Source organism: Ursus arctos, unplaced genomic scaffold, assembly GCF_023065955.2.
Source record: "Ursus arctos isolate Adak ecotype North America unplaced genomic scaffold, UrsArc2.0 scaffold_24, whole genome shotgun sequence".
Classification (NCBI taxonomy): Eukaryota; Metazoa; Chordata; class Mammalia; order Carnivora; family Ursidae; genus Ursus; species Ursus arctos.
The window spans coordinates 20,319,701-20,334,697 of NW_026622919.1; the positions used below are offsets into that span (position 1 = coordinate 20,319,701).

General features: G+C 47.8%; 2 protein-coding genes across 2 annotated transcripts; both read left to right on the plus strand.

The window, feature by feature from the left end:
* Positions 1-6,265: 6,265 nt before the first annotated feature.
* Positions 6,266-9,858, plus strand: LOC125283419 (keratin-associated protein 4-7-like). The gene has a single exon (XM_048224724.2). It carries the CDS (start codon positions 6,404-6,406, stop codon positions 6,977-6,979), a length of 576 nt encoding a protein of 191 aa, XP_048080681.1. The 5' UTR covers positions 6,266-6,403; the 3' UTR covers positions 6,980-9,858.
* A 1,313-nt stretch (positions 9,859-11,171) lies between these two features.
* Positions 11,172-14,397, plus strand: LOC125283418 (keratin-associated protein 4-3-like). The gene has a single exon (XM_048224716.2). It carries the CDS (start codon positions 11,307-11,309, stop codon positions 11,880-11,882), a length of 576 nt encoding a protein of 191 aa, XP_048080673.1. The 5' UTR covers positions 11,172-11,306; the 3' UTR covers positions 11,883-14,397.
* Positions 14,398-14,997: the final 600 nt, after the last annotated feature.

The following is a 14,997-nucleotide window of genomic DNA, read 5'->3' on the forward strand; positions in this document are numbered from 1 at the left end:
TCCCTGATGAACATGGATGCAAAAATTCTGAACAAGATACTAGCTAATCAAATCCAACAGTACATTAAAAGAATTATTCACCACAACTAAGTGTGATTTATTCTTAAGTTGCAGGGGTGGTTCAATATCCACAAATCAATGAATGTGATACACCACATTAATAAAAGAAAGGGTAAGAACCATACGATCCTCTCAATAGATGCATAAAAGCATTTGGTGATGGGTATTAAGGAGGGCACATATTGCATGGTGCACTGGGTGTTATACGCAAGTAATGAATCATGGAACTTTACATCAAAAACTAGGGATGTACTGCATGGTGACTAACATAATAAAAAATTATTATTAAAAAAATAAATAAATAAATAAAATAAAAACAAAACAAAAAAAACCCATACGATCCTCTCAATAGATGCATAAAAGCATTTGACAAAATACAGCATTCTTTCTTGATTAAAACTCTCCACATTGTAGGGATAGAGGGAACATACCTCAAGATCATAAAAGCCATAAATGAAAAGCCCACAGTGAATATCATTCTCAGTGGGGAAAAACTGAGAGCTTTTCCCCTAAGGTCAGAAGCACAACAGGGATGTCCACTCTCACCACTGTTGTTTAACATAGTACTAGAAGTCCTAGCCTCAGCAGTCGACAACAAAAAGAAATAAAAGACATCCAAACTGGCAAGTAAGAAGTCAAACTTCCACTCTTCACAGACAACATGATACTCTATGTAGAAAACCCAAAAGACTCCACCAAAAAAGTGCTAGAACTGAAAGAGGAATTCAGCAAAGTCACAGGATATAAAATCAATGGACAGAAGTCTGCTGCATTTCTATACACCAATAATGATGCAGAAGAAGAAATCAAGGAATCTATCCCATTTATAACCACACGAAAAACCATGAGATACCAAGGAATAAACCTAACCAAAGAGGTAAAAGATCTGTACTCTGAAAACTATACAACACTTATGAATGAAATTGAGGAAGACACAAAGAAATGGAAAAACATTCCATGTTCATGCATTGGAAGAACAGATATTGTTAAGATGTCTACATTTCCCAAAGCAATCTATATAGTCAATGCAATCCCTATCAAAATAACACAGAGTTAGAACAAAAAATTTTAAAATTTCTATGGAACCAGAAAACACCCCGATTAGCCAAAGTAATGTTGAAAAAGAAAAGCAAGGAGGGAGCCATCACAATTCTGGGCCTCAAGCTCTCTTACAAAGCTGTAATCATCAAGACAGTATGATACTGGTACAAAAACAGACACATAGATCAATGCGACAGAACAGAGAACCCAGAAGTGGACCCTCAACTCTATGGTCAACTAATCTCCAACAAAGCAGGAAAAAATATACGATGGAAAAAAAGACAGTCTCTTTAACAAATGGTGTTGGGAAAATTGGACACCAACATGCAGAAGAATGAAACTGGACCGCTTTCTTATACCACACACAGAAATAAACTCAAAATGGATGAGGGACCTAAATGTCAGACAGGAGTCCATCAAATTCCTAGAGCAGCAACCTCTTTGACCTCAGACACAGCAACTTTTTTTTAAAAGATTTTATTTATTCATTTGTTTATTTGAGAGAGAGAACGAGCAGGATGAGGGGCAGAGGAAGAAACAGTCTTTACACTGAACAAAGAGCCCAATGCGGGGCCCAGTCCCAGAACTCTGGGACTGTGACCTGAGCCGAAGGCAGACGCCTAACCAATTGAGCCACCTAGGTACCGCAAGGACCTATCAACTTCTTACTTCACATCTCCAGAGGCAAGGGAAACAAAAGCAAAAAGGAACTAGTGAGACTTCATCAAGATAAAGAGCTTCTGCCCAGCAAAGGAAACAGTCGACAAAACTAAATGGCAACCTGCGCAATGGCAGAGATTTTTGCAAATGACGTATTGGATAAAGGTTAGTATCCAAAATCTGAAAGGAACTTATCAAACTCAACACCCAAAAAAACAAATAAGCCAGTTAAGAAGTGGGCAGAAGGCATGAACAGATATTTCCTCAAAGAAGACATACACATGGCCAACAGGAATATGAAGAAATGCTCACTATTGCTTGGCATCAGGGAAATACAAATCAAAACCACAATGAGATACCACTACACACCCGTCAGAATGATTAATATTAACAAGTCAGGAAAGAACAAATGTTGGTGAGGATGCAGAAAAGGGGGATCTTCTTATTATGTAAGTGGGAACACAAACTGGAGCAGCTACTCTAGAAAACAGCATGGAAGTTCCTCGAAAAGTTAAAAAAAGAGCTACACTACAAATTAGCAACAGCACTACTAGATATTTATCGAAAGGATACAAAATAGTGATTTGAAGAGCATCATAAACCCAAAAGTTTATACCAGCACAATCCACAATAGCCGAAACCTGGAAAGAGCCCAAATGTCCATCAAATGATGAATGGATAAAGATGTGGTATGTCTGCGTCTGTGTGTGTGTGTGTGTGTGTGTGTGTGTGGAATATGATATACTGGAATGAAATACAAATACATATGTATATATATGTATACATGTGTGCATACATATATATGTATATATATGAATATGTCTGGTTGTGTGTGTGTGTATATATATATATATATATGTATATAATGGAATTTACTCAGCCCCCAAAAAGAATTAAATCTTCCCATTTGAAATAATGTGGAAGGAACAAGAATGTACTATGCTAAACGAAATAAGTCAGAGAGAGACAAATACCATATGATTTCACTCATATGTGGAATTTAAGAAACAAAAAGGATGAACGTAGGGGGAGAGAAGGAAAAATAAAGATAAAGAGAGGAAGCCAAAACATAAGAGACTCTTAAATACAGTGACCAAACTGAGGATTGCTGGAGGAGAGGTGAATGGAGGATGGGGTAACTGGGTGATGGACATTAAGGAGAGAACATGATGGAATGAGCACTCGGTGTTATATGCAACTGATGAATCACTGGGTTCTACCCCTGAAATTAATGCTACACTGTATGTGAAATAACTTGAATAGAAGTAGGATCTTCAAAGAAAAAAATTCCTTCAAAAATTGGAGAAACTGTACGTGAAGCATAGAGTCAAATTCCAGCAAACAGTAGGAAACATACGTCAAGTCAGTTTTTCATCTGGTCACGCAAACCCCCAGCTCCTAAGGACCAGCAGGAGGCATGTTTGGTCTTGGCAGTCTGTCCAGAGCCTCCCGCATAGCTCGTCCGCCGTGCAGGCGTCAGCCCAGGTCAGGAGCCTTCCTAGCTCCTCAGAGGTCCCTCCACTGCTCCCGGGAGGTGACTCGGGGCCTAAGTGCGCTCTTCCTCTCAGAGCCTGAATCCAGCCTCACGTCCCTGAGCGCCGAGGCAGCGTCATGCGTTAGGTCGGGACCAGAAGCGCCAGCCTTCTCTCTGTCGGGACTCCTGTGAAGGCCCATGCTCTCTTCTCTTCCTTCTACCTCACTTAGTGTCTCCCCCACTCCGCCCTCCGCCCCACCCCTGCATACGCCCCACTCCCTCCCAGAGAGGCACCTTGATTTCCCTCCAACGCTTCACGCTTCCTTCCCCTAACGCCGGAGGTTGTTTGGCTACCTTACATGGTTCAGAGGTCATGGATTACTCCAAGTCATCATACACGCCCACTGCACGGCCTCCTGGACCCGCCCATCCTGCCGTTCCTTGCTAACGTGTGGATTATGTGCGGATCAGGGCATGATGGAAAAAGGGATGCGAATGAGTATCACATAGCTACCTCCAGCTCTGCTCGTGTCTATGGATTACCCTCATTAACCTCCCTCCATGCGCTTTGCCACAAGTTCCAGAAGAACCTACAAGAGGGGAGTTAGTGGGTGGCTCCTCGCCTCCTTTAGCTGACTTGCCTGGGGCACTGACCTCCATCCCCATCCCTCAGAGCCCTGAGCCCGTCGTTCCTATGTCCTCTTCAGGCTACACTACTTGCTCATCAGCAGTTGATACTGCAAAGTGGAATACCAAGAACGCCCCTGCAGATCACCTCAATGCTAAACATCTTCCTGACGGCTCCCATAGCTCCCTTCCTTGCTTGATGATTTCCTGGCACTAGAAACCCAAAGGGATAAGGTGACAGCCAGAGTTTTCATGCCGATCAGAATTTTACCACGTCCCCCTCCAGCTAGCTGTCCACTCTTAGAACCATGACCCCTAGATGCACACAGCCTACAATTATGGTAGAAGGAGCCACAAATTCCCCCAAATGGATCACCGGGATGAAGATAATGAGGAAACTTCTCCTTTCACTCTAACATCTAGAACGGGGTATTCAAACAGGGGCCATGAAAGATTTTGGATCTCCTGCAATCTGTTCAATTCAGATCCCATGTCCAACAGCCTGCCAACATAGGAGTATTCCAGCTTGCCCTGGGTCAATGGCTATAGATTCTTGGGCAACGACCAAGGATATTCGATGATATACACTTGCCGTGATCCTTCATCCAAGAAGACTGGTCTCTCCGACGACGGGTTAACGGGTCTGAGAATAGCCTGAGGTCTACAAACTGTGTCAAGAATCATGACCTTCTACGGGGGTCAATGACCTCAGCCTTTGTTCTTATATTCGTAAGCTCTTTTAAATACACACGTGGCAGACGGGGGTGTGTGCGCACGCACACACACACACACGACATAGATATACACATAGATATAGACACAGAGTCTGTTTGATGTTCTAGATCAAAAGAGATCTATGGTAAAAGCAAACATATTGAAACGGCAGTCGCCTCAACGGCTGTGGGGACTTACTAAGGGACAAGCGGGCACTTTCTGGTATAATGGAAATGTTCTATCCTGATAGATGTGGGAATTCCACGGGTGGGTTTCTGAGTATCAAACAAAATCCATCACTATGGAGGACGACACTTAGGATTTTTTGAATCTCAATGTGTGCACATTCCACCAAAAATATAAAATCAATCAGGAAATGTAAACAAGAAATAGTGACTAAACCATTTATTTATGAATAAATCTCTGTCTTTACCAAATTCTCATCTTGGCTACTTTGCCTTAAACACCATTGTTGAAGTTGCATTACACTACTACGAGCTCTTCTGATGTTTTTTTACATAGTCTACTGCTGGTAAGGGGGTGTGTGTGTGGCTATGGGGGGCGCTGCTTCCAGTAACTGAAAAGGAACAGGAAGGAACTTGATAGAGGAACTTCCTCAAAGCACGAATGAACAGAATGAACGAGTAGGTCCCTAAGTGTGGTCCTTGGGCCTTCGGCACCAACATCATCGGGGTACTTGTTAGAAATGCCAAACCTCAGGCTCCCCGTGTAATCACAACCTGTAGCGTTTGTCCCGACAGATTTCATAGGCCCTTTCGATGACTTGCTGCATGCTAAAGTTGGACTATCACTAAGCGGAGAAGAAGGAGAAATAGTAACTAAATGAAGTTACCTTGACTAAGATCCATACACATTTCAAATGCATCCCCCCACCAAAAAACAGACAGACAGACAGACAGACAAACAAACAAAAAACATGTGCTATAGATCTCCCAGCTCTGGAGATAAATTCTGAGGAGAGGCACCTTCTGATTATTCAACATATCCTTTTTGCTCTGTGGAAGAGTATTTTCAATTAAGAATGACATAAGAATAAAAATGAGGCTAAGTTTTTCGGACCGTAAAGACCATCCAGAGAAATGCAACAGAAAAATATGTGACGGCAAAGTTAGCACTTAATGAACTACGACTCAGGGCAGTGACGGGAACCGTACAGACAATGGCCTGCCACGGTTTCAGGGTAGACAACGTGATCCCAAAGGTAGAAACACCCAGGAAAACCCATGCCAGTGGCAGGGATCAACAACATCACACACACATAGACAGCTGTCCCCTTCCTCATTGCTCAACAATGACCCGTAATATAGGGCCTTTTCCTCTTGTCTTGTGCCACTTCTCACATGCCACACGGTGCACGTGGGATTTCCTCCCCGCTGATCACGGGAAGAAATGCACGACCAGAGATGTGTTGGCCCGGATCCCATCCTGCTAGGGGATCCAGGAGGGGAGAGGAAGAAATGTAATTGCAAAGGCCACCTGTCACATAACAGCCCTCTGTGGAGGAAGAGGAGGAGACGGCGGTCCAGAAGATGCCAGTGGGTGTGAGTCAGGAGGAAAAAGGAGGCCAGATAGAATTGATCACATCTAGAAAAGAAAATTTGTTTCCCATGAGTTTAAACCATTACATAGACAAACACTGTTGAGTACCTGATAATTACTTAAATGTTAGGTAAACAACAACAAGGAAGATGTGTTGACAAACCACCCTGTTCGGGCGGTATATAGAGGCCATGGCGCAAGGAGACCTCCACACTCAAGACCTTCACTTTCCTGCAAACCCACCCAGAACCTCCACCCTCTGACACCATGGTCAACTCCTGTTGTGGCTCCGTCTGCTCTGACCAGGGCTGTGGCCAGGAGACCTGCTGCCGCCCCACCTGCTGCCAGACCACCTGCTGCCACCCCAGCTGCTGTGTGTCCAGCTGCTGCCGCCCCTCCTGCAGTGGCTCCAGCTGCTGCGGCTCCAGCTGCTGCAGGCCCAGCTGCTGCATCTCTAGCTGCTGCCGCCCCACCTGCTGCCAGACCACCTGCTGCCGCCCCAGCTGCTGCCAGACCACCTGCTGCAGGACCACCTGCAGCCGCCCCAGCTGCTGTGTGTCCAGCTGCTGCCGGCCCTCCTGCGGTGGCTCCAGCTGCTGTGGCTCCAGCTGCTGCAGGCCCAGATGCTGCATCTCTAGCTGCTACCACCCCACCTGCTGCCGCCCCAGCTGCTGCATCTCCAGCTGCTGCCGCCCCTCCTGCGGTGGCTCCAGCTGCTGCAGGCCCAGCTGCTGCATCTCTAGCTGCTGCCGCCCCACCTGCTGCCAGACCACCTGCTGCAGGACCACCTGCTGCCGCCCCAGCTGCTGTGTGTCCAGCTGCTGCCGCCCCAGCTGTTGCTAGACCACCTGCTGCTGCCCAACCTGCTCTAGTGGCTTCTGCTGCTGAGTATCCTGGCCAGCACCCCGCTCTCTTTCATCAGCCAATCTTCTTGATGTAGTCCAACCGCGAGCTGAATCATGAGAGGCCAACTGAGGTCAAACCTCAGTTCCGGCGGACTTTTCAACTGAGTTGGCCTCCAAACACGGCCCCTCACCACCAACACCCTCCTCCCCACCTCCTTCTTACTAGCTCCCTCCCAAATGAATACAGAGCTTGAACGTTCTCTGAGATCTGTCAACCAGCATGTCATCCCAATCACATTTTTGTTTCCTGCCAGGTTTCCTCATATGGAGATGTTCCTATATCTTAAATAAATCTTAAACTCTCCAGGCATACAGATCGAAGGGCACTGTGTCTCATTAGTTTTCCCTCATGAACTGTTATCCGTAGCTGTCGGATTGTGGTTCTGGTGTTCCCTGCAGAAAGAGGAGTCCACAGTAGATGACTTTCAGATTTGCACCGCTATTCCCCCAGCACTCCCCGTGCTCACACTGACACTGGTGGGCTACAGCCAGCACCTGGAGCTCTCTGCGGAGGGCTTTGTCTAGGTGACGGAGGAAGCTCTCGGCAGGCCAGAGGTAGGGAAAGTAAGTCTCTAGGAGAAGTCCTCAACCAGTGGGCAGCACCTGGTGGATAAGCGCCCTAGCCTCTTTCCCCTTCAGTGGGGCGTGTGAGACCAGAGGTCCTCAGCCAGGACGGAACCCCAGGCTCCTACAGGAGTCATGCGCTCTTGAAATCGTTCTGGTTTGGCTCCCATCCCTTCCCTGCATCGTTTCTCAGGTTCCCTACAGCACTTCTTGAGATCATCTCCCAAACCAACTACTTGCTCTCAAACCCCTGTTTTGTGAGTCTGCTCCTGACATCACCCTAACACCAGCGTTCTGAATCTCAGTATCAGTGCCTTCAAAACATTTCCATACAAGAGGAATGGTAACAATGGTGGCAGTCAACTCTTGGAACCTATTCTCCATGGATGCACTTAATCTTTTCACAGTATGCTGTTTCTTCTTACCGTTCTTTGCACACTTGCTTTTAGACTATTAGTCTCCAATTTTTAAAATATCACTCTCTATCCTGAGGGACAGGACACGCTCCCGTGAGTAACACGGCACACCATTTTAGGAACTGTCTCCCTAAAGGAGGCCTGTTTAAGGGGACCTGTCCCAAACTGTCATTCTAACGTTGCATTCAAAAATCCGGAGACTAAAACAGGATGTGTAAGGAACACCTCTCAGGAGAAATGAGTAAGAAACGGAGGGAAACAAAAGAGGGGGGTCTAAAGGAAACGAATGCAAAATGTGGTTTCAGTTCAATTCTACCCTCACGTTCCGACCCCACAGATGAGGGGTGTGGACCGTGTTCCGGGCCTGCTCCTCTTAGACGCGAAGGGGTTGGGCCTATGTACTCCTACATCACTTATCACTACCCGTGGACAACCCTTGGTGGGTAGAAATGATGGAGGGGGCAGACTTCCAGGTGTGGTCCACCCCTAGGCCGAGACAATTGCCTGCAGAACAGTGTGGGTGAACAGTGTGAGCCACGAGTAGTCCATACTCTGCACTAGCGTGCGGATCAGGGCATTTATGGAAAAAGGGATGCGAATGAGTATCACATAGCTACCTCCAGCTCTGCTCGTGTCTATGGATTACCCTCATTAACCTCCCTCCATGCGCTTTGCCACAAGTTCCAGAAGAACCTACAAGAGGGGAGTTAGTGGGTGGCTCCTCGCCTCCTTTAGCTGACTTGCCTGGGGCACTGACCTCCATCCCCATCCCTCAGAGCCCTGAGCCCGTCGTTCCTATGTCCTCTTCAGGCTACACTACTTGCTCATCAGCGGTTGATACTGCAAAGTGGAATACCAAGAACGCCCCTGCAGATCACCTCAATGCTAAACATCTTCCTGACGGCTCCCATAGCTCCCTTCCTTGCTTGATGATTTCCTGGCACTAGAAACCCAAAGGGATAAGGTGACAGCCAGAGTTTTCATGCCGATCAGAATTTTACCACGTCCCCCTCCAGCTAGCTGTCCACTCTTAGAACCATGACCCCTAGATGCACACAGCCTACAATTATGGTAGAAGGAGCCACAAATTCCCCCAAATGGATCACCGGGATGAAGATAATGAGGAAACTTCTCCTTTCACTCTAACATCTAGAACGGGGTATTCAAACAGGGGCCATGAAAGATTTTGGATCTCCTGCAATCTGTTCAATTCAGATCCCATGTCCAACAGCCTGCCAACATAGGAGTATTCCAGCTTGCCCTGGGTCAATGGCTATAGATTCTTGGGCAACGACCAAGGATATTCGATGATATACACTTGCCGTGATCCTTCATCCAAGAAGACTGGTCTCTCCAACGACGGGTTAATGGGTCTGAGAATAGCCTGAGGTCTACAAACTGTGTCAAGAATCATGACCTTCTACGGGGGTCAATGACCTCAGCCTTTGTTCTTATATTCGTAAGCTCTTTTAAATACACACGTGGCAGACGGGGGTGTGTGCGCATGCACACACACACACACACACACACACGACATAGATATACACATAGATATAGACACAGAGTCTGTTTGATGTTCTAGATCAAAAGAGATCTATGGTAAAAGCAAACATATTGAAACGGCAGTCGCCTCAACGGCTGTGGGGACTTACTAAGGGACAAGCGGGCACTTTCTGGTATAATGGAAATGTTCTATCCTGATAGATGTGGGAATTCCACGGGTGGGTTTCTGAGTATCAAACAAAATCCATCACTATGGAGGACGACACTTAGGATTTTTTGAATCTCAATGTGTGCACATTCCACCAAAAATATAAAATCAATCAGGAAATGTAAACAAGAAATAGTGACTAAACCATTTATTTATGAATAAATCTCTGTCTTTACCAAATTCTCATCTTGGCTACTTTGCCTTAAACACCATTGTTGAAGTTGCATTACACTACTACGAGCTCTTCTGATGTTTTTTTACATAGTCTACTGCTGGTAAGGGGGTGTGTGTGTGGCTATGGGGGGCGCTGCTTCCAGTAACTGAAAAGGAACAGGAAGGAACTTGATAGAGGAACTTCCTCAAAGCACGAATGAACAGAATGAACGAGTAGGTCCCTAAGTGTGGTCCTTGGGCCTTCGGCACCAACATCATCGGGGTACTTGTTAGAAATGCCAAACCTCAGGCTCCCCGTGTAATCACAACCTGTAGCGTTTGTCCCGACAGATTTCATAGGCCCTTTCGATGACTTGCTGCATGCTAAAGTTGGACTATCACTAAGCGGAGAAGAAGGAGAAATAGTAACTAAATGAAGTTACCTTGACTAAGATCCATACACATTTCAAATGCATCCCCCCACCAAAAAACAAACAGACAGACAGACAGACAAACAAACAAACAAAAAACATGTGCTATAGATCTCCCAGCTCTGGAGATAAATTCTGAGGAGAGGCACCTTCTGATTATTCAACATATCCTTTTTGCTCTGTGGAAGAGTATTTTCAATTAAGAATGACATAAGAATAAAAATGAGGCTAAGTTTTTCGGACCGTAAAGACCATCCAGAGAAATGCAACAGAAAAATATGTGACGGCAAAGTTAGCACTTAATGAACTACGACTCAGGGCAGTGACGGGAACCGTACAGACAATGGCCTGCCACGGTTTCAGGGTAGACAACGTGATCCCAAAGGTAGAAACACCCAGGAAAACCCATGCCAGTGGCAGGGATCAACAACATCACACACACATAGACAGCTGTCCCCTTCCTCATTGCTCAACAATGACCCGTAATATAGGGCCTTTTCCTCTTGTCTTGTGCCACTTCTCACATGCCACACGGTGCACGTGGGATTTCCTCCCCGCTGATCACGGGAAGAAATGCACGACCAGAGATGTGTTGGCCCGGATCCCATCCTGCTAGGGGATCCAGGAGGGGAGAGGAAGAAATGTAATTGCAAAGGCCACCTATCACATAACAGCCCTCTGTGGAGGAAGAGGAGGAGACGGCGGTCCAGAAGATGCCAGTGGGTGTGAGTCAGGAGGAAAAAGGAGGCCAGATAGAATTGATCACATCTAGAAAAGAAAATTTGTTTCCCATGAGTTTAAACCATTACATAGACAAACACTGTTGTGTACCTGATAATTACTTAAATGTTAGGTAAACAACAACAAGGAAGATGTGTTGACAAACCACCCTGTTCGGGCGGTATATAGAGGCCATGGCGCAAGGAGACCTCCACACTCAAGACCTTCACTTTCCTGCAAACCCACCCAGAACCTCCACCCTCTGACACCATGGTCAACTCCTGTTGTGGCTCCGTCTGCTCTGACCAGGGCTGTGGCCAGGAGACCTGCTGCCGCCCCACCTGCTGCCAGACCACCTGCTGCCGCCCCAGCTGCTGTGTGTCCAGCTGCTGCCGCCCCTCCTGCGGTGGCTCCAGCTGCTGCGGCACCAGCTGCTGCAGGCCCAGCTGCTGCATCTCTAGCTGCTGCCGCCCCACCTGCTGCCAGACCACCTGCTGCAGGACCACCTGCTGCAGGACCACCTGCTGCCGCCCCAGCTGCTGTGTGTCCAGCTGCTGCCGGCCCTCCTGCGGTGGCTCCAGCTGCTGTGGCTCCAGCTGCTGCAGGCCCAGATGCTGCATCTCTAGCTGCTACCACCCCACCTGCTGCCAGACCACCTGCTGCCGCCCCAGCTGCTGCATCTCCAGCTGCTGCCGCCCCTCCTGCGGTGGCTCCAGCTGCTGCAGGCCCAGCTGCTGCATCTCTAGCTGCTGCCGCCCCACCTGCTGCCAGACCACCTGCTGCAGGACCACCTGCTGCCGCCCCAGCTGCTGTGTGTCCAGCTGCTGCCGCCCCAGCTGTTGCTAGACCACCTGCTGCTGCCCAACCTGCTCTAGTGGCTTCTGCTGCTGAGTATCCTGGCCAGCACCCCGCTCTCTTTCATCAGCCAATCTTCTTGATGTAGTCCAACCGCGAGCTGAATCATGAGAGGCCAACTGAGGTCAAACCTCAGTTCCGGCGGACTTTTCAACTGAGTTGGCCTCCAAACACGGCCCCTCACCACCAACACCCTCCTCCCCACCTCCTTCTTACTAGCTCCCTCCCAAATGAATACAGAGCTTGAACGTTCTCTGAGATCTGTCAACCAGCATGTCATCCCAATCACATTTTTGTTTCCTGCCAGGTTTCCTCATATGGAGATGTTCCTATATCTTAAATAAATCTTAAACTCTCCAGGCATACAGATCGAAGGGCACTGTGTCTCATTAGTTTTCCCTCATGAACTGTTATCCGTAGCTGTCGGATTGTGGTTCTGGTGTTCCCTGCAGAAAGAGGAGTCCACAGTAGATGACTTTCAGATTTGCACCGCTATTCCCCCAGCACTCCCCGTGCTCACACTGACACTGGTGGGCTACAGCCAGCACCTGGAGCTCTCTGCGGAGGGCTTTGTCTAGGTGACGGAGGAAGCTCTCGGCAGGCCAGAGGTAGGGAAAGTAAGTCTCTAGGAGAAGTCCTCAACCAGTGGGCAGCACCTGGTGGATAAGCGCCCTAGCCTCTTTCCCCTTCAGTGGGGCGTGTGAGACCAGAGGTCCTCAGCCAGGACGGAACCCCAGGCTCCTACAGGAGTCATGCGCTCTTGAAATCGTTCTGGTTTGGCTCCCATCCCTTCCCTGCATCGTTTCTCAGGTTCCCTACAGCACTTCTTGAGATCATCTCCCAAACCAACTACTTGCTCTCAAACCCCTGTTTTGTGAGTCTGCTCCTGACATCACCCTAACACCAGCGTTCTGAATCTCAGTATCAGTGCCTTCAAAACATTTCCATACAAGAGGAATGGTAACAATGGTGGCAGTCAACTCTTGGAACCTATTCTCCATGGATGCACTTAATCTTTTCACAGTATGCTGTTTCTTCTTACCGTTCTTTGCACACTTGCTTTTAGACTATTAGTCTCCAATTTTTAAAATATCACTCTCTATCCTGAGGGACAGGACACGCTCCCGTGAGTAACACGGCACACCATTTTAGGAACTGTCTCCCTAAAGGAGGCCTGTTTAAGGGGACCTGTCCCAAACTGTCATTCTAACGTTGCATTCAAAAATCCGGAGACTAAAACAGGATGTGTAAGGAACACCTCTCAGGAGAAATGAGTAAGAAACGGAGGGAAACAAAAGAGGGGGGTCTAAAGGAAACGAATGCAAAATGTGGTTTCAGTTCAATTCTACCCTCACGTTCCGACCCCACAGATGAGGGGTGTGGACCGTGTTCCGGGCCTGCTCCTCTTAGACGCGAAGGGGTTGGGCCTATGTACTCCTACATCACTTATCACTACCCGTGGACAACCCTTGGTGGGTAGAAATGATGGAGGGGGCAGACTTCCAGGTGTGGTCCACCCCTAGGCCGAGACAATTGCCTGCAGAACAGTGTGGGTGAACAGTGTGAGCCACGAGTAGTCCATACTCTGCACTAGCGTGCGGATCAGGGCATTTATGGAAAAAGGGATGCGAATGAGTATCACATAGCTACCTCCAGCTCTGCTCGTGTCTATGGATTACCCTCATTAACCTCCCTCCATGCGCTTTGCCACAAGTTCCAGAAGAACCTACAAGAGGGGAGTTAGTGGGTGGCTCCTCGCCTCCTTTAGCTGACTTGCCTGGGGCACTGACCTCCATCCCCATCCCTCAGAGCCCTGAGCCCGTCGTTCCTATGTCCTCTTCAGGCTACACTACTTGCTCATCAGCGGTTGATACTGCAAAGTGGAATACCAAGAACGCCCCTGCAGATCACCTCAATGCTAAACATCTTCCTGACGGCTCCCATAGCTCCCTTCCTTGCTTGATGATTTCCTGGCACTAGAAACCCAAAGGGATAAGGTGACAGCCAGAGTTTTCATGCCGATCAGAATTTTACCACGTCCCCCTCCAGCTAGCTGTCCACTCTTAGAACCATGACCCCTAGATGCACACAGCCTACAATTATGGTAGAAGGAGCCACAAATTCCCCCAAATGGATCACCGGGATGAAGATAATGAGGAAACTTCTCCTTTCACTCTAACATCTAGAACGGGGTATTCAAACAGGGGCCATGAAAGATTTTGGATCTCCTGCAATCTGTTCAATTCAGATCCCATGTCCAACAGCCTGCCAACATAGGAGTATTCCAGCTTGCCCTGGGTCAATGGCTATAGATTCTTGGGCAACGACCAAGGATATTCGATGATATACACTTGCCGTGATCCTTCATCCAAGAAGACTGGTCTCTCCAACGACGGGTTAATGGGTCTGAGAATAGCCTGAGGTCTACAAACTGTGTCAAGAATCATGACCTTCTACGGGGGTCAATGACCTCAGCCTTTGTTCTTATATTCGTAAGCTCTTTTAAATACACACATGGCAGACGGGGGTGTGTGCGCACACACGCGCGCCCCAGAACGCATGCGCGCGCGCGCGCACACACACACACACACACACACACACAAAGCTGCACCCTATTTAGCTGCCCATATCTTTATTTATTTATTTATATACTTACTTATCTACTTATTTATTTTGGGAGGGGTGAGAGAGAGAGTGAGAGACAGAGAGAGAGACTGAGCACAGGCGGGGTGAGGGGCTGAGGCAGAAGCACACTCCCCACTGAGTAGGGAGACCAACCCGGAGCTGGTTCCTAGAATGCCGGGACTATGCCTTGAGACAAAGGCAGACGCTGAACCAACTGAGCCACCCAGGCAGCCCCCGCCCCCTGGCTGCCTATATCCTATTATGAGGGACACCATGATCTATTAACCATATTGCTAGGTCCCTGAGCGTTACACATCATTCTGCCCCTTTGTCATTCCAATCTTGTTGGCCATCACATAATTATACCCACATTGCTTCCTAGACTTAAATGCTGCCACCTGGACTCTACCATTCAGGGATATTATCATCCCCATTATTCCTAGGGAGCATATTCCTGGTCCCAGCAATCCCAACACAACCT

Coding starts and splice junctions, on each gene's coding strand:
- LOC125283418 (XM_048224716.2), top strand. CDS start 11,307: ATGGTCAACTCCTGTTGTGGCTCCGTCTGCTCTGACCAGGGCTGTGGC.
- LOC125283419 (XM_048224724.2), top strand. CDS start 6,404: ATGGTCAACTCCTGTTGTGGCTCCGTCTGCTCTGACCAGGGCTGTGGC.